This window comes from Brachyhypopomus gauderio, chromosome 2 (assembly GCF_052324685.1).
Source record: "Brachyhypopomus gauderio isolate BG-103 chromosome 2, BGAUD_0.2, whole genome shotgun sequence".
Classification (NCBI taxonomy): domain Eukaryota; kingdom Metazoa; phylum Chordata; class Actinopteri; order Gymnotiformes; family Hypopomidae; genus Brachyhypopomus; species Brachyhypopomus gauderio.
Window position 1 is genome coordinate 28,784,099 of NC_135212.1, and position 25,343 is coordinate 28,809,441.

The following is a 25,343-nucleotide window of genomic DNA, read 5'->3' on the forward strand; positions in this document are numbered from 1 at the left end:
TGAGACATCGTCTCAGTGAATAAACCCTGCACAAAATGATGAGACTTATTGACAGTGCAAACAGTAATTTATTATGTCAAAAACCCTGATCACATTTCAGTTTGACACAACTGCATGGATTTCACTGCACTCAAACACACAAAGAAGACAAAAACATCAAATCACCATGGTTGGCAGCTAACCTACAATGCAGAGCTGCAGTAAGGTAGCCTGTCCTGCTGTAGGAGAGACGTGTCCCTGTCTTCCCATACACAGTCAGGGGTGCTGGACTCCCCCCTGGACACTGAAGGTCAGTGGAGCTTTGAGCAGTGCTACTACAAGGTTGCTAGGAGTCTCACTACTTCAGCGTTCAGTTATACGGTACAGTGGATCCTGGTTTTCTTTTGGATATTTTATGTTTGTGCTATTTTTTTTAAGTCTGGGAGATACCTAGAGACATCAATGAAGACCGGTATGGACTCTGTCAACGCTGAATTTGTGCTATTTTCTTGAGAAATTGACAATTCCCAAGCTGACTATAGAAGCTTTACAAGCTCTGCAGTTTCACTTCTATCCAGAGTGATTCTATTTATCAGGATGATAAATGTGTTACAGATTCCTTTGTTGTCTCAGATGATGCTGAACTGGAAGGATTTCAGCGGGAGAAGCCAATGAGCTCTACCTGTTGGTAATCAAACCCATGACCTCGGTGAGGTGAGAACCTTGCACTGTCTGCTGCAGTAGATGATCTACAGGAGAACTTTGCCAAGATGGCCTTGGTGCCTGAATGCCTGCAATACCAAGAAATATATGAACCTTCTGCTACACATTCTCATAAGCAGCTGGTGCATTTTTGTAGATTTTTTTTTTATCAAAAAAGAAAAACAAACACATACTGCTCAGAGTCGTGATCATGACATCAAACAGAACCACTTCAGGTCCCAGACAGATTCGTCCCAAATCCCGCAGTCAGCCCAAATATTTATTTATTTGTTTTCTTCCAAACAAGCTTTTCCACATGCTGTCTTAAGGCCACTGTGTGTGTGTACATATTCACAAGTGGAGAGGCGGTTTCGAGTCTCTGTCCTTCCGTCCAGCTCTGGCTTTTCTCCTCCTCTTCCTCATCTTCCTCCTCCCCCTATCCCCACACCCATCTCTCTGGCTGGGAGGATTTCAGCTGGACAGCCTCTGAGCTCTGCCTGTTGCCCTGGAAACACGACATGTAGTTTACACAGTGGAACAAAGCACGGTGTGCTGCACCCTAGCACGTCTGAGCGGAGCGCGGGATGCCTGGCCGGGCGAGGTCAGCTCGCTTTCAAAAACCCGCCAACACAACACCCCCCCCACCCCCCCCCCAAGGCCGGGGACTAATGACAAACACCGTGCGTTGCCAAGACTACCAGCGTCCGCATCTCAGCACATTTCTCAGAGCATGGACGGGGGCCAGGTGGTAGATGTGATGGAGATGGAGGTATCTTCAACTGCATGATGGAGTCCAGTCCTGAAACATGCCTTTACTGTTCATGCCCATCACTACTAAATCCCAACTCCTTTTAACTCCACTGAAAATCCCAGCAGTCTTGAGACAGACTGTAATCACCAGCCACACTTCATTTTTAACCAATCATGGAGGTTGGTTACATACCTACAAACCTCTGTAACAGAGTGCTTAAAGCCTACATTATTAAGTCTTTAAAATATCTGTTGCATCACAAGGAATACATATCTAAAACATTGGTCTGATAATGGTTTTCCCTAAAACTTAACTGGTTTGTCTTGAATTCCTAATGTGGAGAATCTCATCATTAATCTTTCATTAATTATCAAAGAACCCAAAAGATCTGAGCTGCCAAGGGAGATTGAAACATGTGGACACAGGGAGCCTAGATCAGCCTTTCTCTGCATCCTACGCTAATGACAATAGGCCTTCCAAAGAAAACGTCCCTCATACCTCCACACAAAGTCTCTCTCCCTCTTCTTCCCTCTCTTTCTCTCTATTCCTGCTGCCGTCTCTCTCTTGTCCCTGCCTTCTCTTCTCTCCCCCCTCCCTCGCCCTCTCTAATTGGCTGCAGATATGATGTGGCAAACTGCTTCTCTCTCTGCAGCTCAACACGGTCTTTAATCTTAAAGAAGCCTCTCAGTGGCTACTTCAACTGCCTTTAGTTAAACATCAAGGTGCCCACACACACACACACACACACACACACACACACACACACACACACACACACACAAAAGGAACCAAGACATCAAGAGAGAGAGAGAGAGAGAGAGGTTGAATTAAGATTTCTTTCTGTTTCTGAGAAACATGTGCTGAGACACTGTGTAACACTATCACAGATAAGTGACTTTTCTTTATAATGCTGAATTGACAGTTATGCACATTAGAAGTGTGACAAATTGCATTTAAATTCCTCAAAAGGCTACACTCTGTACTCTGCACAGAACACACCAAATGATCACAAACTACCAATTTCAATCTCTAACCCTCAATAAGCATGTCTCCTCTCACAAAGCAGAGTAAACAAGAGAACAGGAGATTTCACAGAAACACGATGGGTCAGATTCCTAACGCCTACCACCAGAAATAGCATGACGTTAACAGCAAACAGCGCCGTGGTAACCCGATTTCTCGTTCAGAAACATGTCTTGCCGTATTGCCGTCTGTATTTTCCTATGTTTCCCCCCTGGCCTAATATATGGTGCTGCTGCATTTCACCCTTATTTGCATATGTCATTAACGATTCATAATACAGCACCCCTCCACAACAATCTCCATCTGAACCTGCACAACCGTGATCGCCCTGGCGACAGGCCGATGTGTTCAGGCTGACCATTTTTGATCACACATGATGTCATCAGCATCAAAACCATGTAGCAAAGTGATCAACACACTGAACAAGACAGGTGTGCACTGTGTTTGTTGTGAACGTGGTTGTTAACTCCTGCACACAGGAGTGTGAGAAGAGTGCCATGATTGGCTCAAGCAGGATTTCAGGCCATCACAATCTTTCGCCATAAGAAATGCAAATGTAGGTGTCGGAGAGGAAAGAATTATAAAGAGTTACAGGCTGAGCAGAGAAACAATTTTGCTCTGCCATGATTTAAAAGAAGTCATCAGCTCAGTGCATTCATGCAGCGTCTGTCTTGGTAAAAGTTACAATTGAATTACATTTTTATGTAACTGGCAGGTTTCCGTGTTCCACTGCTCTTGTGACTGGGGTAAGTTGTCTGTCTCTTGACGGTGCCGTTTAATATGCATGGCCTCATTTGCATATGGCTCACACCTTGGGCACAAGTGAATCTACCACAGCAGTAAACTGACAACAGTGCGCTAATTTTCTCTACAGCAACTTTATGAAAAGGAATACTGCGACTCACATTTTGCATGGTGTAGCGTGGTTCGTGTCAGGTTTCAAGAATCTGCCCCTAGTTTTAAAATACTTAAGCTCATACAACAAACCTTATACGAATAAACTAAACATTCTTCTGTTTGTGCATCTTTGCATGATTAACAGAGTCCGTATATGTAGTTCATCTGTGCTTGCAACCTGTGTGTTCAGGACAGCACGTACCTTAGTGGCGATGACCTTCAGCTTGGCCAGCAGAGAGGATCTGGAGTAAAGCACATCGTCCTCTGGCTCCTCCCCCTCACCCTCCAGCTCCTCCCCCTCCAGGATGGCACAGCTATCTGCTGCCGGCAAGCTGTCCTCCTTGTTGGCCGACATCACCAGCTTGGAATACTTAAACTCCAGCCTGCCACAGCAAAGTGAAAAACACAAGCGTTCACCATTACCGCACGACAAGTGCAAGTATCCCTGCACTTAAGGCGTTTGCCAGCGGGTTGGAGCCTGAGCTGAGCCTGAGGTGGGCGAGGTTGGATGGGTGTTTACTTTTTGTTCTTCTTCCAGAAGTAGTAAGTGAGGAAGAGGAGGAGGACGGCACAGAAAACCCCCACACCTGCCCCCAACTTCAGCCACACGCCCAGGGCCTCGCACGGCACACTCCTCTTCACTGGCAGGGCTCGTCCTCCCGAACAGAGCCGCTGCTCCGACCACACGTACACGATGTCCTAAGAAGAGACCTGCACTCAGATCCAGCTGTACCGTAACCACCACCCCCCACACACCACCCCCCTCGCCTGAAGAAGCTGCACCTGGACCCCCCCCCTGCAGGCTCCCTCGATGGGGTGGTAGTCCGCCTCAGTGCATCTGGGACACGCATTGGAACTCTCCCACAGGAAGTAGAACGTGCAGCCATCACAGGTGCCTGCTGGACACTCCCTATGGGAAGAGGAGTGGTTTAGCTCTGAGGTCCACCCCTGCCTTGAGCACTCACACCCCAGCAGAGCAAAACACCTGCTCTCCAGGCCAATTAAAAAACAAGCAACATGGCAAGAAATAACGAGTGAATAGGGTGATTCTGTTAAAGAATGATACTGGAAATTTATGTTATCAAACTCAAATCACAGCATAGAACAGTTCTCTTAATCACAAAAAACCTAATGGACAAAATAAATTTAGAATAAATTTTGTTATTTCTTGAGAAGTAAAATAATGTATACTATACAAATAATATAATAATACAATATTTATGAATGTTTTATATAATAGTATAATATACGAGAGATGAAAACTGTCTTGGCAACAAAGAAGAATTAATATCAAATATCCTGACTGGGATGTTAGACTAAAGTCAGAACTCACTGCATATGCTGCATATGTCCATTTGCTTAATACTCTACAAAATAATGGTTCTGTATTCCGTAATTATTTAAAAATTGGACAATTGGACTCCATCATACAATTGGACTGGCCAAAGCCAAGGGATTTGTAAGCTTACAATAGATTAAAAGTTACATGAAAACTTTTGCCTTCACACTTATTAAGAAACCGAGAGACCCGCCGGATTCACTGGATTCTTGTAACCCTAACCTACCCTAACCCACCCTAACTCTAACCCACCCTACCTCTAACTCACCCTAACCCCCAACCCTAACACCCTAACCCCTTAGCCTCACAGAGCCCAGCCTGCACTGTGTAGTGTGAACCCAGTGTTTTAGAGAACAGACCAAGAGCGTATTTCCATATGGGCATGGCTCCCGAGGACCAGGCTGAGTACGGGCCTCAGCGCAGAGTCAAGCTATAGTGTAAGATCGATGCCAAATGTTCATTTAATGCATGTAGTGTAGAGAACAGGCCTGCAGGGTGTGTGGGGAGAATACCTGGGGACTGATATTTCTCCTTCGGCACTTTTCTCAGGGTTACAACGCAGCGTGACTACAGTATTCCTGCCTCTCTCACAGGAGGCTGTCGTCTGCCTAGATCTGCACACACCAACGCCATTTAGCACAAAAGAACAAGTAGCCATCCATCTGTTGGTCCTTAAGAACACCACCAGTGAGGAAGGAGGAGCTTCATTGTAGGCATTGTGTGTGTTTATACCGATAGAAGAAGCTGACGTCGGGCACTCTGGTGGGCGGGGCGTGGAAAAGCTCTGCTCTGGACGCGACTCCCCTGAGCGATTTCTCCACTGTGGCCCCTGTCAAAGCAACACAATGAGCTGTATAGTGAGTCACATCTGAAATGTAAATGAATGTGGATATGAAAGCGAAATCCTGTGGACATTTACCTACTCGGCAGCAGAAATTATTTTAAAAATGCACTGAACATGAGTTCTTTGAAAAGTAGCTATAATCTGAAATTGTGTATTATGTGAGGATCGCTGATTAGGGTATAGCCTGTCCTGCCAGCTTTTCTAGACCCATCACATCACTGCTAGGTTGAGAGTTCTGTCACCCCAAAATCATTTCACTCAATAGCAGCATTCTGGTCAGAATCTGACTGATGAAGGCAAGAGGACAAATTAGTCTACTGGACATGCCTACAAGTCAGGTGTGGCCATCCTCAGTGAATCCTAACAACACACTTTCTCCATGAGACCGCTACAGGAAAAGAGAATGAGAAAGACAACACTTTCCAAATTCCACCAAAATGTCACTGACCGCGTCCAGACTGGCGCTTTTACGGCATGGTGCACTGGAACCATAGGACGGCACCACATGGGACGGGCGGTAGATTGCAGCATCTGTAAAGCAGTCGGACCAAACCACTTTGCACCGAACACAAACACGGGCCAGCCGGCCCCAAACCAGAGTCTCAGCTGGACAGCCTGCACAGCTCATATCACTGTGCGCCTGAGCACCGGCACTCGCACTTTACCACCATTATAGTGCCAGCGTGTTCTGGCACTGCTGGACTGCAGACAATGTTCTGTTGTATTTTAGCGTCAGCTGTCCATCTAGTCTTGGCTGCATTATAAGTCACACATGACTTTAATGTCCATTGTAAGTTCATCGTACTTTTGCAGGTACAGCTGAAGGACCAAGTACATAGCAGATAAATATGTTGAATGTAAACCTCCTCATTCCCACAATCTCCCACTCTCTCTTTTTCCATTGGTTCCCTCCCCAGTTCACCTCCCTCCCTCACTCAATCCCTCCCTCCCTCATTCACTCCCTCACTCCCTCCCTCCCTCCCTTACTCACTCATTCACCCCCTCCTTCACTTACTCACCAAGAAATGAGTCTGCCAGACTGACAGACTGGGAGGAGAGTGCTGCCCTGAAGCCCCGCCCCTCAGAGGGAATGATGGTTGATTGGCAGATGAAGGCTTCCACCACCGTGGCCATGGAGGCTTTATCAGACAGGTCAGTGACGTTATCGGCACACATCACCGGCCTGTGACCCTGTAAGGACAGGACAGCGCTCCGATTGCATGACCCAGCACTATGTCAGTCCAATAAAACACCCACATGTGTTTGTGGTTCTGTGCGTGCAGGTGTGTACCTCCGGTCCACAAAGGCTAATGTTGAAGAGATGGTAATACTTTGTGCCTTTGGATGTGAAACTTGGACCGTTCATGATGGATCCAGTAGATCCCAGAGGACTGAAGTCAAACTGCAGCGTCTGGTTCAGCTCCGTGTGTGTGAACAGGCAGTCACTGAAACACAACCTGTGCTCCTACACAGAACAGGAAGACACTGTTGCAAGTTTTACCCATTGAGGAACTTAAACACCTTAGTTTCACACATTCCTCTTGGTTGGCTCATAAAGTCATAAAGTTCTAACTCTGGTGCTCTGACGTACCGCGATAAGCAGTACGACTCCGATCTATATGTAGGAACAACTCAAATCACCTAATCAACTCTTCTACTTTTGGGCACTCGAGTAGATTTTAGCTCAAAGGTTTTAGTTTTTTTTCCAGGACTTTTAGTGTTAATACTAATACTGCCAATTGTATTTGTTGGATTAACCACCAAACACAGAACACTGATATTATGAAGATTAGAAATGTTCAACAGCTACATTTTCATCCAGATCGCCAGAAGAATTTTTCATGAAGCAGATTTTCTAGCAGCATTGTGCAGTATGCAGAAGAAAGTTTAAGATCTACCGTCACCATTCCACCCAAAACATCCACTCATGTAGCTGCAACTACATCAAACAGAGAACTCCACTCCCCAGGCAATGAAAACACCTAGATTAAAACCTATTAATACTACTACTACTACTACTACTACTACTACTACTACTAACACCACTACTACTACTACTACTACTACTACTACTACTACTACTAACACCACTACTACTACTACTACTAACACCACTACTACTACTACCACTATTATTACCACTACTACTACTACTACTACTACTACTACTATTATTACCACTACTACTACTACTACTACTACTACTACTACTACTATTATTACCACTACTACTACTACTACTACTACTACTACTATTATTACCACTACTACTACTACTACTACTACTACTACTATTATTACCACTACTACTACTACTACTACTACTACTACTATTATTACCACTACTACTACTACTACTACTACTACTACTACTAACACCACTACTACTACCACTATTATTACCACTACTACTACTACTACTACTACTACTACTACTACTACTACTACTAACACCACTACTACTACCACTATTACTACTACTACTACTACTACCACTATTACTACTACTACTACTACTACTATTATTACCACTACTACTACTACTACTACTATTATTACCACTACTACTACTACTACTACTATTACCACTACTACTACTACTACTACTACTACTACTACTACTACTATTATTACCACTACTACTACTACTACTACTACTACTAACACCACTACTACTACTACTACTACTAACACCACTACTACTACCACTATTATTACCACTACTACTACTACTACTACTACTACTACTACCACCACCACCCTTACTACTACTACTACTACTAACACCACTACTACTACCACTATTATTACCACTACTACTACTACTACTACCACCACCACCACCACCACCACCACTACTACCACTATTATTACCACTACTACTACTACTACTACTACTACTACTACTACTACTAACACCACTACTACTACCACTATTATTACCACTACTACTACTACTACTACTATTATTACCACTACTACTACTACTACTACTACTACTACTACTACTACTACTACTACTACTATTATTACCACTACTACTACTACTACTACTACTACTACTAACACCACTACTACTACTACTACTAACACCACTACTACTACCACTATTATTACCACTACTACTACTACTACTACTACCACCACCACCCTTACTACTACTACTACTACTACTAACACCACTACTACTACCACTATTATTACCACTACTACTACTACTACTACTACTACTACTACTACTACTACTACTACTATTATTACCACTACTACTACTACTACTACTACTACTACTACTATTATTACCACTACTACTACTACTACTACTACTACTACTAACACCACTACTACTACTACTACTAACACCACTACTACTACCACTATTATTACCACTACTACTACTACTACTACTACCACCACCACCACCCTTACTACTACTACTACTACTACTAACACCACTACTACTACCACTATTATTACCACTACTACTACTACTACTACCACCACCACCCTTACTACTACTACTACTACTACAACGACTACTACCGCCACTACTACTATTACTACTACTACTACCACCACCACCACCACCACCACCACCACTACTACTACTACTACTACTACTACTACTACCACCACCACCACCACCACCACCACTACTACTACTACTACTACTACTACTACTAACACCACTACTACTACCACTATTATTACCACTACTACTACTACTACTACTACCACCACCACCCTTACTACTACTACTACGACTACTACCGCCACTACTACTATTACTACTACTACTACCACCACCACCACCACCACTACTACTACTACTACCACCACTACTACTACTGCTATTACTACCAGGCTTGTCCCGATCCGATATTTGGATCGGATCGGCTGCTGATATTTGCAAAAAATGCGTATCGGTATCGGATCGGCAGGCACAAGAAAATGCCGATCCAGACTCCTGATCCAGTTTTTTGTTTTTTATTTGAAAGTCTGATCCGGGTTTTCCCCATTTAGATAATCTATTCCAGTCTTTGCTGTTTTCGCCAGTGAGAGTAAAGTCCGGTCCGCATTTTCCAGCACACCTTCAGCACACGAGCGTAGCATCTCCCCAATTTAGCTCAGCGTCATCTCCTAACCCAGTGGTTCCCAAAGTGGGGGGCACGGAGCTTGAAAGTAAAACATGTGCACATGTGTCAATATTAGGGATGCACCGATTCCGATATTAATATCTGAAAAAAATCTAGATCGGGTATCGGTGACAATGTGACCGATCCATAAAAACAGATCTATTCCGTCTAATTCTATGCTTGTAACGCTTTTCGGAGTTAGTTCAACCTTAAATATTCACTGACTCATACTCGCGCTGGTGGTATTACACTTAGTCCGTTTATTTGCTGGTTGACCAAAATAAACCTGGGCTCCAATTGAATGCGTTACTTACAGAAATAAAATAAAGAGCAGTGGTCTGAGTCGGTCTATGGCAGAAAGCTATAAAAACAACAATATTCCATACGAGCGCTCAACTTGCTCCCTTAAAGAGACAGTACACATATTTCTGGCCGTTACATGCTTTGTGTTCTGCGTGATGTCTGCGCTAGCAAACTAGCCGCATAGGTATTGCTGTTTCTCTTATTTCATCTCCTTATTTATTTTAAATGATATTTAGAATTCTTGAACCATTTCAAAGGTTTCTTGCAGTTTATTTTTTTCATGTTTGACCAAAGTTGTGAACCTATTGTTTTTGTCAGTTTCAGGTTCTTTGGTATTATTTATTTTACATTCGATGTTATATTCATAATTGCACTGACTGAACAAATGCAAGTTGTGTTGTTTTTACATGTTTTTATGTGTGTTTAAGTGTGCTATACTGGTGCAGAGTTTTCAATAAACTTGTAATTCAGTATGTCTGTGTTAAAAAATGTTTTAAGTCGATTCAGAACTGTTTTACTCTATCAGATCGGTATCGGATCGGTATCAGCCGATACTAAGCCTCAGATATCTGAATCGGTATCGGAAGTGAAAAACGTGAATCGGTGCATCCCTAGTCAATATGGGAGGGGGGGCGCAAAAATATTCTCATCTACTAAAGGGGGGCACGGCAGAAAAAGTTTGGGAACCACTGTCCTAACCATTAAGACGGCCATGTAAATGTTAAGTTATCTGTAAAAATGTCAGTTGTGTGGGATTATTTTACCTTAATTAAAGGACGACAAAGACGAAGAGGTAGAGTGCAACATACACTACAGTTCAAAAGTTTGGGGTCACTTAGAAATGTTCTTATTTTTGAAAAAAAAAAACGTTTTTTCTTCAATTTAGCTAACATTAAATGCATCAAAAATACACTCTATACATTATTAATGTGGTAAATGACTATTCTAGCTGTAAACATCTGGTTTTTAATGCAATATTTACATAGATGTATGGAGACCCATTTCCAACAACCATCACTCCAGTGTTCTAATGGTACATTGTGTTTGCTAACTCTGTATGGAGGCTATTGGATATTTAGAAAACCCTTGAAAACGCTTGTGCAAGTAGGTTAGCACAGCTGAAAACAGTTTTGCTGATTAGAGAAGCTATAAAACTGACCTTCTTTTGAGCTAGTTGAGAATCTGGAGCATTACAATTGTTGGTTCGATTAAACTCACAAAATGGCCAGAAAAAGACAACTTTTAATTGAAACTCGACGGTCTATTCTTGTTCTGAGAAATGAAGTCTATTCCATGCGAGACATTGCCAAGAAACTGAAGATTTCCTACAATGGTGTGTACTACTCCCTTCAGAGGCGAGCACAGACAGGCTCTAACCAGAGTAGAAGGAGAAGTGGAAGGCCCCGCTGCACAACTGAGCAAGAAGACAAGTACATTAGAGTCTCCAGTTTGAGAAATCGATGCCTCACAGGTCCTCAACTGGCAGCTTCATTAAATAGTACCCGCAAAACGCCAGTGTCAACGTCTACAGTGAAGAGGCGACTCCGGGATGCTGGCCTTCAGGACAGAGTGGCAAAGAAAAAGCCATATCTGGCTAATAAAAGAAAAAGATTAATATGGGCAAAAGAACACGGACAATGGACAGAGGAAGATTGGAAAAAAGTGTTATGGACAGATGAATCAAAGTTTGAGGTGTTTGGATCACACAGACGAGCATTTGTGAGACGTAGAACAATTGAAAAGATGCTGGAAGAGTGCCTGACACCATCTGTCAAACATGGTGGAGGTAATGTGATGGTCTGGGGTTGCTTTGGTGCTGGTAAAGTGTGAGATTTGAACAAGGTAAAAGGGTTTTGAATAAGGAAGGCTATCACTCCATTTTGCAACACCATGCCATACCCTGTGGACAGCGCTTGATTGGAGCCAATTTCATCCTGCAAGAGGACAATGACCCAAAGCACACCTCCAAATTATGCACAAACTTTTTAGAGAAGAAGCAGGCAGCTGGTGTTTTATCGGTAATGGAGTGGCCAGCACAGTCACCAGATCTCAACCCCATTGAGCTGTTGTGGGAGCAGCTTGACCGTATGGTATGAAAAAAGTGCCCATTAACCCAATCAAACTTGTGGGAGCGGCTTCTGGAAGCATGGGGTGAAATTTCTCCAGATTACCTCAAATTAACAGCTAGAATGCCAAAGGTCTGCAATGCTGTAATTGCTGCTAAGGGAGCATTCTTTGACGAAAGCAAAGTTTAAAGTAGAAAATTATTTCAAATAAAAAATAAAAAAAAAACATTATTTCTACCTTGTCAATGTCTGGACTATATTTCTATTCATTTTGCAACTCATTTGATAAATAAAAGTATGAGATTTCAGGGAAAACACAAAATTGTCTAGGTGACCCCAAACTTTTGAACAGTAGTGTATGCCACAGTAAAGTCAAGCATGGTGGTAAAGCTGTAAGAACTTTTAATACAACCAATCTAATCAAGCATGTAGCGAAATACCACCACAAACAACATGAAGAGTTTCTAAAGAAAACCGAAGACAAAAAAAAAGGTCCTACACAACTAACACTGGCAAAAACGTTTGCGAAGCATGAAAAACTGCTTTTAAACAGTTTACGATATTTGCATTGATATATATTTTTTAAGCTTTGGTTTACACTTGTTCAAGAGCACTGATGAGTACAGCACTCAAGAGTACTGATGCTGTTAATAGACTATTTTCTACTCAGGTTGTGTGTTTTGCTTTTTAAATACATTTTACAATATTATTAGCACATGGCTTTTTAAGCCTTGGTTTACTGATGCCTTTTCTGTTTGTTATTTATTATTTTCTCTATTTTGAGTTTATTAATAGCTAAATAAACAGGTCAGTTTCTCCTTACCAACCATTGTGTATTATTCAAACACACCTAATTCAGCTGGCTACTTGTTATCAAGAGTAAAACGCTTTTCAACATGAGTTTGACAACAAAGTAAGTTGGCTAAAAAACTTTGAACTTTAATACATGCTCGGTTAGGCCGGTATCGGTACCAGCCGATATCGGTATCGGATCGGAAGTGCAAATAACTATCGGTATTGGATCCGAAGTTCAAAAAGCTGGATCGGGACATCCATAATTACTACTACTATCATTACTACTACCACCACCACCACCACCACCACTACTATTACTATTACCACTACTATTACTACTACCACTACTCAGGGTTGCAACTACATACTTTCTGAGGTGTATGCAAACATACTATCGGCGCCCCCCGCACTCCACCCCCACCCCCCAACTCGGCAAATAATTTTCTGGCATCGATTTGGCGCCCCCTCTAGTGCAGCGCCCCTATGCGTTGCATACGCTGCATACCCCCTTTTTGCGCCACTGCCACTACTACTACTAATACTACTACTACTACTACCACCACCCCTACTACTATTACTACTACTCCTACCACTACTACTCCTATTACTCTTCCTACTACTACTATTCTACCTCCAACTACTAGTCCTACTCCTATTACTCTTACTACTCTTCTTCCTCTTACTACTACTACTACTACTACTACTACTACTACTACTACTACTACTTGTACACTCTGTCCTGGCGACAGAGTGCTATCGACTTTCAAAAACACAACGTCAAACCTGAAAAAAAAAAACGGGCCTTGGCAGCGAACGTAAATTGTTACCGGGCGGGGTGTAAAATGGATCGAACTAGTAACTCATTGGATCATAGATGTGGATCAGAGGTAAATAAACTAGATTTTTTTTTCGGCGTGAGATATCGGAAATGTGGCGTGTAAGCGTGTGAAGACAGTCAAATGCGTGTGTCTCAATGCGTGAGAGTTGGCAACCCTGTAAGTGGGCGGAGTTGAACAGAAAGACTGTCTTATTTATTTATTTTTAAAACATTTTAAAGAAGTAGTCAGTAGTCAGTAGTCGGATTACTGTTTCAAAGTAACTATGGCAACACTGACTACTACTACTACTACTCTTCCACTTCTTCCCACTCCTACTCCTATTACAATTACTACTACTCCTACTACTCTTCCTCCTCCTACTACTCCTACTCCTATTACAACTACTACTACTACTACTACTACCATTACTACAACTATTACTACTACTACTACCACCACTACTATTACTACTACTCCTACCACTACTATTACTCCTACTACTTTTACTCCTACTCCCACTACTCTTAGTCCTACTCCTATTACTACTACTACTCCTACTACTACTACTCTTACTCCTCCTCCTTCTACGACGACTACTACTACTCCTACTACTCTTCCTCCTCCTCCTACTACTACTACTCCTCCTACTCCTATTACTACTACTACTCCTCCTATTACTCTTCCTCCTCTTACTAATACTACTACTCCTACTACTCTTCCTCCTCCTCCTCCTCCTATTACTACTACTACTACTACTCTACCCCAACTAATCCTACTACTACTACTCTTCCTTCTCCTACTACTCCTACTCCTATTACTCCTACTACTACTAATCCTACCACTACTACTACTCTTCCTCCTACTACTTTTCCTCCTACTACTACTACTTCTACTACTCCTATTACTACTACTACTACTCCTACTCCTCTTCCTCCTCCTCCTACTACTACTCCTACTACTCCCTCCTCCTACTACTACTATTACTACTAGTACTCCTACTACTACTCCTCTTCTTCCTACTTTTTCTCCTACTACTCCTCCTCCTACTCCTACTCCTCCTACTCCTATTACTACTACTACTACTTCTAATCCTCCTACTACTCTTCCTCCTACTACTACTACTACTCCTACTATTACTACTACTACTACCACAACCACTACCATTTCCTGACACTACACACCTTACAGACACGAGTAATAGAAAACAGATCCAAGAGCAGTAAAGTGTCTGGTCTGGGACTTTACTGGATCACTGCGGCTGCCGGGCCCGCAGGGCTGGCACGCGGCGAGCCCGTAGACATGGTGCCCAGACAGGAAGGTGTTGGGCGGGCACTCCTGGCACCGGCTTCTCTTCTCGTCTATGTAGTGTCCAGCTGGGCACGGCACGCAGGCGGAACCAGGCTGCCGCCACTCCACAGCACACGGGCGACACTCCGCTGCCTGGCCGTCCACCGCATTGGTCACTGTGATTGAGTAGATCTTCGCCATGTCATTCACATAGCGACGTACCTGTGAAAGGGAGGAGATCTGAAATGGATGTTTGGGGTGGGGTGGGGTGGGGTGGGGGGATAGTGTATGTGCATGTCTTTGTGAACTGACATCCTTAGCTTGGTTGGTGCGTTGGAAGGCCCATGTGTAGGACACAGATGCATTCTTAGTCATGATGTGCATGTAGGACTGTTTCTCCTTTCTGCCCTCCCACGATTCCACCACGTTGGTGTTCCGTCTGTCAGTGTCCTGCGAAAAACAAGAGCTTCCTGAGACAAAGGAAAAAAAACTAACTATGTCCAAAGATGGATACTGCAGGACATGCAGAACGTTGAGGCTCTGGGGGCAGGAGACGGTTTGGGAAACACACACACGCACCTCTCTGCACGGACAGACACGGACACACACTCACCATCATGAAATAGAGTTCACAGTCAGCCGAGCAGATGGTTTCAAACACAAAGGTGATGCGTCCAAACTCGGTTCCACTGGTTCCACTCACTGATGTAGGCAATCTGAGACAAGCAAGCAAACAGCATCATATACAGATTTCTGCTCTTTCATACTAGACAAGAAAGGTTAACACCACCCTCTTGCAATAATCAGTTCACAGCACTTCAGTGACTTTGCTTCAGTAAATAAAAGGGTGTTTGTTGTTTGAATTCACAGACTGTTTGTTTTTAATAAATCCACTGCTTTTCAAGTGCATGCACTTCCATCATAGCTCCCATGGAATAGATGTAAACAGATATTGTGAATGTCCAAGTAATCTGCTTGGTTCTTGCACTGGGAATGTTACCTGCGGCTTTTCCTTACCTGAATCCAGGTACTTTAAGGTTTAAGATGAGATAATCGTTATCTGAACCCCCCGCTGCAGAACGAATATGATCCCCTGACACCTCCCAACCTAGCACACACACACACGCACAAACACACACCAGCAGATCAGTAATGTACTGAAAGAGGCAAAAATTCATAAAACAAATGTTCAAAAATCAAGTAACTTAAAGAAATGTGCAGTCCTCCCCCTCCTGATTTAAGAGCAGCCGCTCATGACACGTTACTGCCATCTATGGCTCAGAGTCAGAAACTGCACCTGAAAACAGCCGCTCGTGATGCGGTACTGCCATCTATCCCTCAGAGTCAGGAACTGCACCTGAGCACACCCAGGCCTTCCAGCAGAGGGCACCTCACCGTTCATGTCATCACACTTCGTGTTGGCCACGTTGAAGCAGGATGACTTCATGTTGGCAGGCAGGACATTCCACCATATATACTTATAGCCCAGGGCAGGCTCTGTGCCCGCAGCGCAAGTCTGGCACTCTAGGGGGCGACACATACACACCACCCAAATAATAATGCAAATTGTAAAAAAAACAAACAAGCAAACAGACTTGAGTAGATTTTTTTTGACATTTTATTTTATCAACATACATCATGATCATCAACTTCACCATCAATTATCACACATCATCGGAAAACTGACAAAAACAACAGGACAGATCTGCCTCAAAGAACCAAAACAGGAAAATGAACAACCTTGAATAAAGCATCAAAAGCTATTTTTGAAATGCATCTGTTGATATTGTGTGGTCGATGCGAGAGATACTACCTGTGAGGCCATCAGAGTACATTCCTTGGGGGCAGGGCAAGCAGACAGCCGTGTTGTTGTTATAGAAACCAGGGTTGCAGGGTGGACATGGCTCACGCTTTCCAGAAGGGGGCAGTGCTACTGCACCAGGGGTCTCCAGACAGATCTTAGGTTCTATCCATTTATACAAGATCTGAGTCTGAGCAACATGGAGGGAGATAAGAACACCATGAGTAGCCTCTCAAATCTCAGTTCCATCTTTACCAAGAAAAATGTAAACCATGAACGTCATGGATGTCATCAAGGATGTTGTTATTTGCGATATTTAAAAAAGTTCTGGCTACCTGGCCCTCATCATCACAGACACTGTGGATCTGGAAGTAATCCGATTCTGAGCAGGCAGGTCTGGCCTCACACACAGCTGCAGCTTCCACTAGATCCACACAGAGAAGAGTCCAGTCACATAATGGATACCAACCTCAGCCGTTCGACCACTCAAGAGTGCTGGATACTACTGCATACGCTGAAACCGTTACCAAGAGCAAAAGGTATCAAAGCTTCATGGTATCTTAAGCAAAAGTTATCAAGGCTTAAAGAGTCATCCAGTACAAAAGTGTTCCAGGCTTAAAGTTCTCATAAAGAAATGTTATCTAGGTTTAAAGTTCTCATAAATAAATGTTAACCAGGTTCTCATAAGCAATAATGATCCAATGCTAGATTACACAGTCAGCAGGGAGAGGCAGCAGTCAACAGGAAACTAAAGTAGATCAGTAGATCAGACTACTGCATGATTTGATCTTTCTGATGGAGCAGAACATTCAACAGACATCAGCATGAGGAAAAAACAACCCAACCACACACTCATCAACTCATCACACCCACAGATCAAGAAGCAAGAAACAAAATCACTGAACAGATTGTGGGTGTAGTGGTGCTTACATGCATAGTGGCTGCTCGTATTGCACGGGGTGCATGAACTCGCCCCTCGGCCTGAGTAGGTGTTCCTGGGGCAGGGTTCACAGGAAGAGGAGCCAGAGCTACCACTGAACATGCCAGGCTTACACGGCAAACACTCTGACATGTATGCCACACCTGAGACAGAGAGAATATCCAGGATGAAAACAAAGCCATGTAATAGAGGGTAATGTACACACATGTTGTCCAGGTTCCTGCTGCACCTTCTATCTGGACGTTCTTCAGCAGGACCGGTTTGACCACTTTAGCCCCCAATGCCACACCAGTGGTTCTCCAGTACAGCACATTTGTGCCAGACTTCAGGTTGACCTGCAGGAAAAAGAGCGGTGTGGTAAACCATTCAAACGCCTCCATCGCAATTCTCAGACGTCATGTAACATTCTCCAAACATGAGCATACAAAGTCAAGCATGAATAAAAGTGTGTGTGTGTGTGTGTGTGTGTACCACGTGCTTGCCCCACTGTCCGTTCCCAGTCTGTTTCATCCACTTTTCTCCACTCTTCTCCAGCTCCTGGCACTGGTCATTTTGAATCTGTCACAGTGATCAATATAAATCAATGAAATTCATTATTTCAATTTCCAGCAAAAGACCATCCTGGGATTCACAGTTCCTGGATGCTGTCATACGATACTAATCAAACCTGGAAGAGAGTGCTACTTACGAAGAACTCAAATAAGATGTTGTTGTCCACGTACTGATAGTCGAAGGAAACGGAGCCCAGCTTCTTCAGGTGCACGGCGTAGACCAGGGCCACACTGCACTCGTCTCGGTTAGACTCCACGTAACTACCCTGAGCAGTCCACGAGGACCTAGAAAGGGATCAGGAGACCATCCGTAACCACACCACAATCACAACGTGGTGTGATTGGAACAAAAAAATACAACAGCATTTTCAAAGAGCAACAAAGGGTGTGAACATATGCCTCTTTATTTACTGGTTGAGTGAGGAACGAATAATAAGGCCACTCCCTCCCACAAGGAGACCACGCCCACCCACACTTACCCATTACAGGCAGGCCCATCCTCCCCGCTTGGACTGTGGTCGAGGTAGGTTGCTAGGCTGAATCCAGGGGGAATATTATCCCACTCATCAAAGCGGATGCCACTGCCCAGAGAGTAGGAACCAGCAGGGCACGGCGTGCACTTCTGGGCTGTCATCTCCAGGAACTGTCCCGCCACACAGGAGAATGCTGCCATAGACACACCTCATTACATCTGAGACGGCCACCACACATCACACACTGGATGAAAAAAAGTGTCGATTTGGCTGCATTCCAGGCCAGTAACTCGTTCACACACACACACCCCATGTAGCCCCGTAACCGTAAACCTCATGTAGCCCCACAAGCCCCAAATTATCTGTCCTGAATGCTCACAAATTGTTAGCAAAAACACATTTGCTGAAATCTCAGCCAATGCACCGATGCCTCACGAACCCACAACAGCTCAGCTCAGGCTTTTCTACGTGAGCTTCTCCACCAAGGCCACCAGTGTCTATGGACATTTGCCACAGCCTGATTACTATACTTATGTTCTCAACAGCAAATGCATAAAATGTACTTGAGGCCACTGGACCAAGTTAGTATTCAAATTGCCAAAAATGCAAACCAGAGAATGGCCTCTGTTGTGGGCTGCAAGGTGCTTTCACAAGCTCACTACTGGACATCAGCGTGAAGAAGAACCCAGTGTGGAAGAAGCAGCGTGTTCACGTAAACGAGCTCAACGACCCCACGTAGCTGCATCCACACCGATGGCCTAAGGCACAGCAGGGGAAATCCACCCGCAGCAACTCTGCTAGCAGGTCTAGCCTCAGCACACGATCATGGGCCCAATTTGTGCAGGATGTTCCGCAGTGCTGCACGCTAGAAATGATGCAGTGGTACAGGAACGGTGCACACTGGTGGTGCTCACACTGCCTGTTTCTCTGTATGACGTAGCTTTGCTCTACTTGGATGGTTGGGGTTTGTCAAAAAGAGGCAGTTGGGTATGAAGGCCTAAGTCAGCCAGCCACCCACTGGGTATCAGAAGACCTCAACCCTGCTCACGGACACACTCCCGCGCACACACACTCCGGCTCACACTCCCGCATACACACACCCGCTTCTGCACTCCCACGCACTCATTCACACACTCCAGCACACACTCCTGCACACACTCCTGCACACTCACTCCTCCCGCACAGCAGGCTGACTGCCCATGTGTGCCTGAATGCCAGATACACTTTCTCTTATACAGGATCCACGATCGTGAAATAAGTTCACCAAATGTTTAGGTAAAGAAGAACACACCACTGTCAGTGCTTGACAAGAAACAGTATGACTAGGCAAATTACAGACTTATATAAATTACCCCAAGAGAGAGAGAGAGAGAGAGAGAGAGAGGAGATGAGGGCATTCAAGAGCTACTGCTGGAGCATGAAGCTATTTCACAGTCCAAGAGGAAATTCCATCCTGGAGATAAGGAGGTGACATAGACATGGGCCTGGTCCACATGCTGTGTGAAGGACACACTCAAGGTGTCATTCTGATCCATTTTCTACATCCCAATCACACTTTTCAGGTTTGATCACACACTCTCTCACACACTCACCCATACCAGGAACCTACTGCATTCTGTGCCTTGCACAGGGTCAGGGAGTCCCGTACACTCTCCTGGTCGCAGAGGAATGGCCACTCTCCATCTGGATCCAGTACTGTCACACTCTGTGTACTCAAAATAGTAGTCGCCCTGCAAACACAAACACACTGCCGATGAAATTAGAAAGAGAGAGACAGGGACAGAGAGAGAGAGAGATAGAGAGAGACAAAGAGAGAGAGGTAGAGAGAGACAGAGAGAGAGAGGTAGAGAGAGACCCTGCATTGCATTTGGACAATAGGTGAAGACCAGAAAGGGCAGTGAAGGTAAACATCTCCCACAATAGTGGAGTGTAGCTGTAGTGATTCATGTGACCTGAGGCTGAAGTGTCCCACATCCTTCTCAACAGACAACCTCCCATCACCATGGAGAGTAACGTTTACATTTTGATGAAGAGTAAAATTTTCATACATGGAAATGTAAGCCATTGTAAACCCACCCTGTAGACATTTTATTTACGATTTCTATTTCTACCTCGACGTCTCTCTGAACCTTATTTAATCGAAATTCTCTGTAAGAACAGTTAGGAAGCCAACGACATGTGAGGCGAGTGAGACAGAGGCGAGTGAGACAGAGGCGAGCGAGAATGGCTCCTTGGTTTAATGGTGCTCTCCCCCGGTGATGACTGAGGCAGAAGGAAGGAAATGCTGCCATCAGGAGGAAACTGATAATAATCCTCAGAATGCCCTGTAGGTCAACCAACACCACTACAGTGTATAGCTAACCACACCATGCTACACACACCTACCACTGACAGCTCTGGACCAGCAGAATGTCCCACTGCCAGTCAAATACCCTCTGTGGTAGCACCACAGGCCAATGCCAGCTAGCCATTATGGAAATACACCAACTACGCGCACACACACAATGATGGCCTTGAGCAAACACCAGCACAGCCTTGTGCAGAAACCCACACAAACACTAAATAAACTGCAACACATCATGGTGTAAGAAAGACGTGACTCAGCCTGTTCCAGCTCTACAATCCACCAAAGCAAAGTTTGTTTCCTTGGGCTCATAAACACACTTTTTCCATCCTTGCTTTAAGACATTTTCAGTAGTTTCAGTTTCCACAACTGTAATTAAGAATTCTTAATACATTCTTAATGAATCACCCCCAAGGTGATGGTGGTGGTGGTGGTGGTGGTGATGATGTTGGTGGTGGTGATGGTGGTGGTGGTGATGGTGGTGGTGGTGATGGTGGTGGTGGTGATGGTGGTGGTGGTGATGGTGGTGGTAGTGATGGTAGTGGTAGTGGTGATGGTGGTGGTGGTTATGGTGGTGGTGTCAAGACATCTAGACAGCTGAACACAGTTTCCTTAGAATAACTGCTAACTTCAATTAATATGAACAACGTGGGAAAAGATTTCATAGGAATTGCATAATGTTTTCTTTGAATTACATAATCTTTTTGCATCACTGCTTCATGAAGGCAGACCTTTTGCAGTTTTTGAGGTCTGCAACTCCATCCTTTTGGCATCTTTCACCCTTCTGGGTAACAGTATTAAATATTCTATTCTCCAGAAATAGCCAACAAAGCTGATCCATCGCAGTGAATCTGAGACTCTTCTTCCAAGCCCCTCAGTTCTTGGTTTGCTAGTAGACTCGATTGTTCCACAGCGTTTCAAAGAACATTTAGTTTACCAGACTGGTATTTGCAGTTGCTTGATTTTGTGCTGAGCTTGGCTTCTCAGTATGAATGCTATGGTATTACCTTGCTTGAAACTACAAAATCCTGACAGCTTTAACAAGCTATATGAGACCACACCATAATCCAATAGCCTTAAAATCCACCATACGTCACATAAGAAGGTGTGAGATTCTTTCCAGTGCTCCAGCCAACTCTGGAACCAGTAATGTCATGAAGTTCACATGCTAGTTCACTAATGCCCCCACGTCTGCCATTAATGGCCCTGCGTCTGCCCTAGCTCATGCTGTCCTTTCTGTTCACTCACTGTACCTGAACGTACCCCTTTTTTTCCCCTTAAACAGCCAGGATGTGTTGGGTGAGGCTATGATTAGGTCCCCTATCACCAAGTGCTGGAGAGGCAGAGCCATGGCCAAAGCAGTGAACAGATGCACTTAACGAGCCAAAGGAAGCCACCTCCTACGTTACCAAAGGGTCAAACAACTGGCATATGTGAGATAAGACAAAACTAATGGATATCTGTGGTTGCTGAAACTGAATCAAGTGTGATGCAAATTATAACATAAATACATTCTGGGTTCACACTTCTATAATGAACAGAAAAACAACCTTGTTAAATGGGTACAAAAAAAATTAAGCGACCGTGACAACCACTCATACAATATGAGAAATGTAAAAATATAACATTTCAATAAATGGCAACTAAAAGTTAATAATGCACACACAAATAAAATTCTGTTATTCCATGACCTGACAAAAAAATTTTATCCTCCTGACTTTCCACATCTGGAACAGACTTTTTAAAATTCCATGATATTCCAGTGGGAAACCCATCAGTGAGTATGCCTTCCTGTGTGGGCTATATAAAAATGACTAAGAAAGGGGTTATGCTGTAGAGGTACTGTTCACTTCCCAGAGTAGCAGATTAGCCATATCTGAATGGAGTGGCTAGACGTGGTCTTATTGTTATTGGGCATAACTGCAGTCTGACTTCTTATGCACTCTGACTCTGGCATATTTCGTTAGTTTTAACAAAAACTTAAATCACAACTTCTTAACATAGCAGATCAAAGGTTGATCTTTGACAGAACAAAGGTTGACAGAACTACAGATGACCCAGCTGTTAAACACTGTAATACTAATGCAGTCTATTCAATGAGAGTGCGCGTGCTTCCTCCAGCGCGTGTGACAACGCCCGTGCTGCACCTGACAGGTCAGGTGTGCTCATGGTAGCCAGAACACTTATGAACATTAACGTAATGTTTCTGTAGGTGATGCAAATATCTGATTTGAATCGAAATGGTACAGGCTCTATCCTTGGGTTGGATTTATTTGTTGACTTAAATATTTTTTTTCTGCATTCTAAGGACAGAAGGAAACATGCAGACACGACCACCCTGCTTAACCCTAACCTACCCCTAATATAAGTCTAACCTACCCCTAATATAACCCTAACCTACCCCTAATCTACCCAAAACCCACCCCTAATCTACCCCTAATATACCCCTAATATAACCCTAACCTACCCCTAATATAACCCTGACATAACCCTAACCTAACCCTAATTCTAACATAACCCTAACCATAACTTAAACCTAACATTAACCTAACCCTAACACTAACCCTGACATCTGCCCAAAGTAAGTCAGATGGAGTATGTTCTAAGCGCTGAGCTCTCACCTCTCGGCACTGAGGTAGATCAGTAGTCCCGCTCACCGGAGCCAGCGCGCCCAGTAGGATAAGTGAGCCGAGCACCCACGCCAAACGCTTTATAAAAGTAGTTTGTCTCTTCCGATGCTCCATTGTCCGGCGAAGAAACAATACAACAAATCCAGCAATGTTGCCGTGCAGAAAAGGAGAGCTGTTGCTTCCAGATCCGCTCGGCTACGTTTAGTCACTCGTACCCCCGACATGCATTTAGTGACGTCAGGTGGCTGTGATGTGGAAATAGACCATGACCATGCTGTTAAAGGTACACTCTGAGATTAAACTGTTTCACTGGCCATAAAGCAAATCTAGACATTTGAAGATTTGAAATTTGCTCTTGAAAAATAATAGAAATGCAAGAAATGGTGAAAAGCTTGAATACTATGCCCTCTCTGTAAACAACGTAAAACAACGTTAAAATGCTCTTGAGATATCTTAATTCTTTACAATGTATCCTCCATGTAATTGCCTACCATAACGCTAATATATAGAAAATAGTTCAATAAATTTGACACTTACATGTACTTTTAAACGCTTATTAAATCTTTGTAGTGCACAGTACCGATTACGTTAAATTATCTTCTTTGATTTTTTTAGCATGTACGCCTTTAATTTACCACCAGGGGGCATTGGATTAAATGAAAATGATACTTGGAAATCCAGGAAAGACGCAAAAAATGTTAATGATGAATTAAATCGAACTGGCCATAGTACTTTTGCATAGTCATTATAGCACAGTCATAGTTGACGACCTTCTGCCATCACCCAGAAATACATGAAAGCATGATGTCAGGCTTTTGACCACAGCCGGTCTGATTCCAAGTACGCCTACCCTGAAACTGAAACATGTTTACACTAGTAATGTGATTGTTTGCTAGTTAAAAATCCTTTAATACATAAATCCCAGTAATTCAGGATCAAACTCGTCGTCATTTCAGATTGAGAAATAAACATAACTATATGCAACTCGTTCCATCAACTCTTCAGGTATCTCTCAAACAACACTTATACACTAGAGTTGCATCATTGATCCACTAAACTTATGGAGTAATGACTGCAGGGAAAGCTCCCAGCATGCATTTCACAGCTGCCTCCTGATAAAATTGATCTTTCTTTTATATATAAATGACATGTCAAATTTCGTGTGTATTGCTGTCATGTTTCAACATTTATACAATAACATATAGAATAATACATATAGCATATGATATAGTGGGATGTAGTTTTCAAGCATAAAAACAACTGTTATGTCATAACATTATGTAAGTAAAAAGATTTGCACATAAACAGAGCAGCATGGTGGAGCCAGTAGTGCAGTACATGAGCTTTCAGAACTTTGCTGTTAAGTGTCCTTTCGTAAGGGTTGGCTCCCGGACTACACCACCAGCCACCACTAGAGGGAGCCAATCCCCTAAGCCAGCCCAATTAGCCTGGATGAGCTACACCTGCCTGGAGAGCTTTATACAGGCTGACTTCTCAGCAGCTCTTCCCTCACTCCTTGAGATAGCCAGCTCTTTCTCTGGTGTTTGTTTGTTTGTTTGTTTGTTTGTTTGTTTGTTTGTTTGTTTGTTTGTTTGTTTGAATGCATGCATATAATGGTCTTAAATATATAGCATAGTTCTGGCCCTGTAGCTAATAGGAAGAAG

General features: G+C 43.6%; 1 protein-coding gene across 3 annotated transcripts; it reads right to left on the reverse strand.

Moving 5' to 3' along the window:
- Window positions 1–51: 51 nt before the first annotated feature.
- Window positions 52–23,924, reverse strand: elapor2a (endosome-lysosome associated apoptosis and autophagy regulator family member 2a). 3 transcript variants are annotated; one of them, XR_013125888.1, is made up of 23 exons: window positions 23,671–23,924; window positions 20,315–20,435; window positions 18,712–18,898; window positions 18,370–18,517; window positions 18,153–18,239; window positions 17,911–18,016; window positions 17,672–17,824; window positions 17,077–17,165; window positions 16,754–16,931; window positions 16,336–16,464; window positions 15,958–16,048; window positions 15,554–15,656; window positions 15,253–15,390; window positions 14,899–15,162; window positions 6,827–7,000; window positions 6,555–6,726; window positions 5,424–5,520; window positions 5,204–5,305; window positions 4,136–4,262; window positions 3,873–4,051; window positions 3,555–3,735; window positions 876–1,186; window positions 52–770 (listed from the first exon to the last, which is right to left on the reverse strand). XR_013125888.1 is itself a non-coding variant. In XM_076993397.1 (22 exons), the coding sequence occupies exons 1-22, from the start codon at window positions 23,791–23,793 to the stop codon at window positions 1,118–1,120; spliced, it is 3,018 nt and encodes a 1,005-aa protein (XP_076849512.1). In that variant the 5' UTR covers window positions 23,794–23,924; the 3' UTR covers window positions 52–1,117. The 3 variants fall into 3 exon arrangements, 2 of the variants coding, with proteins under 2 accessions (XP_076849512.1, XP_076849513.1); XM_076993397.1 differs by having other exon boundaries at window positions 52–1,186; XM_076993398.1 differs by having other exon boundaries at window positions 52–1,186; window positions 20,315–20,452; window positions 23,671–23,805.
- Window positions 23,925–25,343: the final 1,419 nt, after the last annotated feature.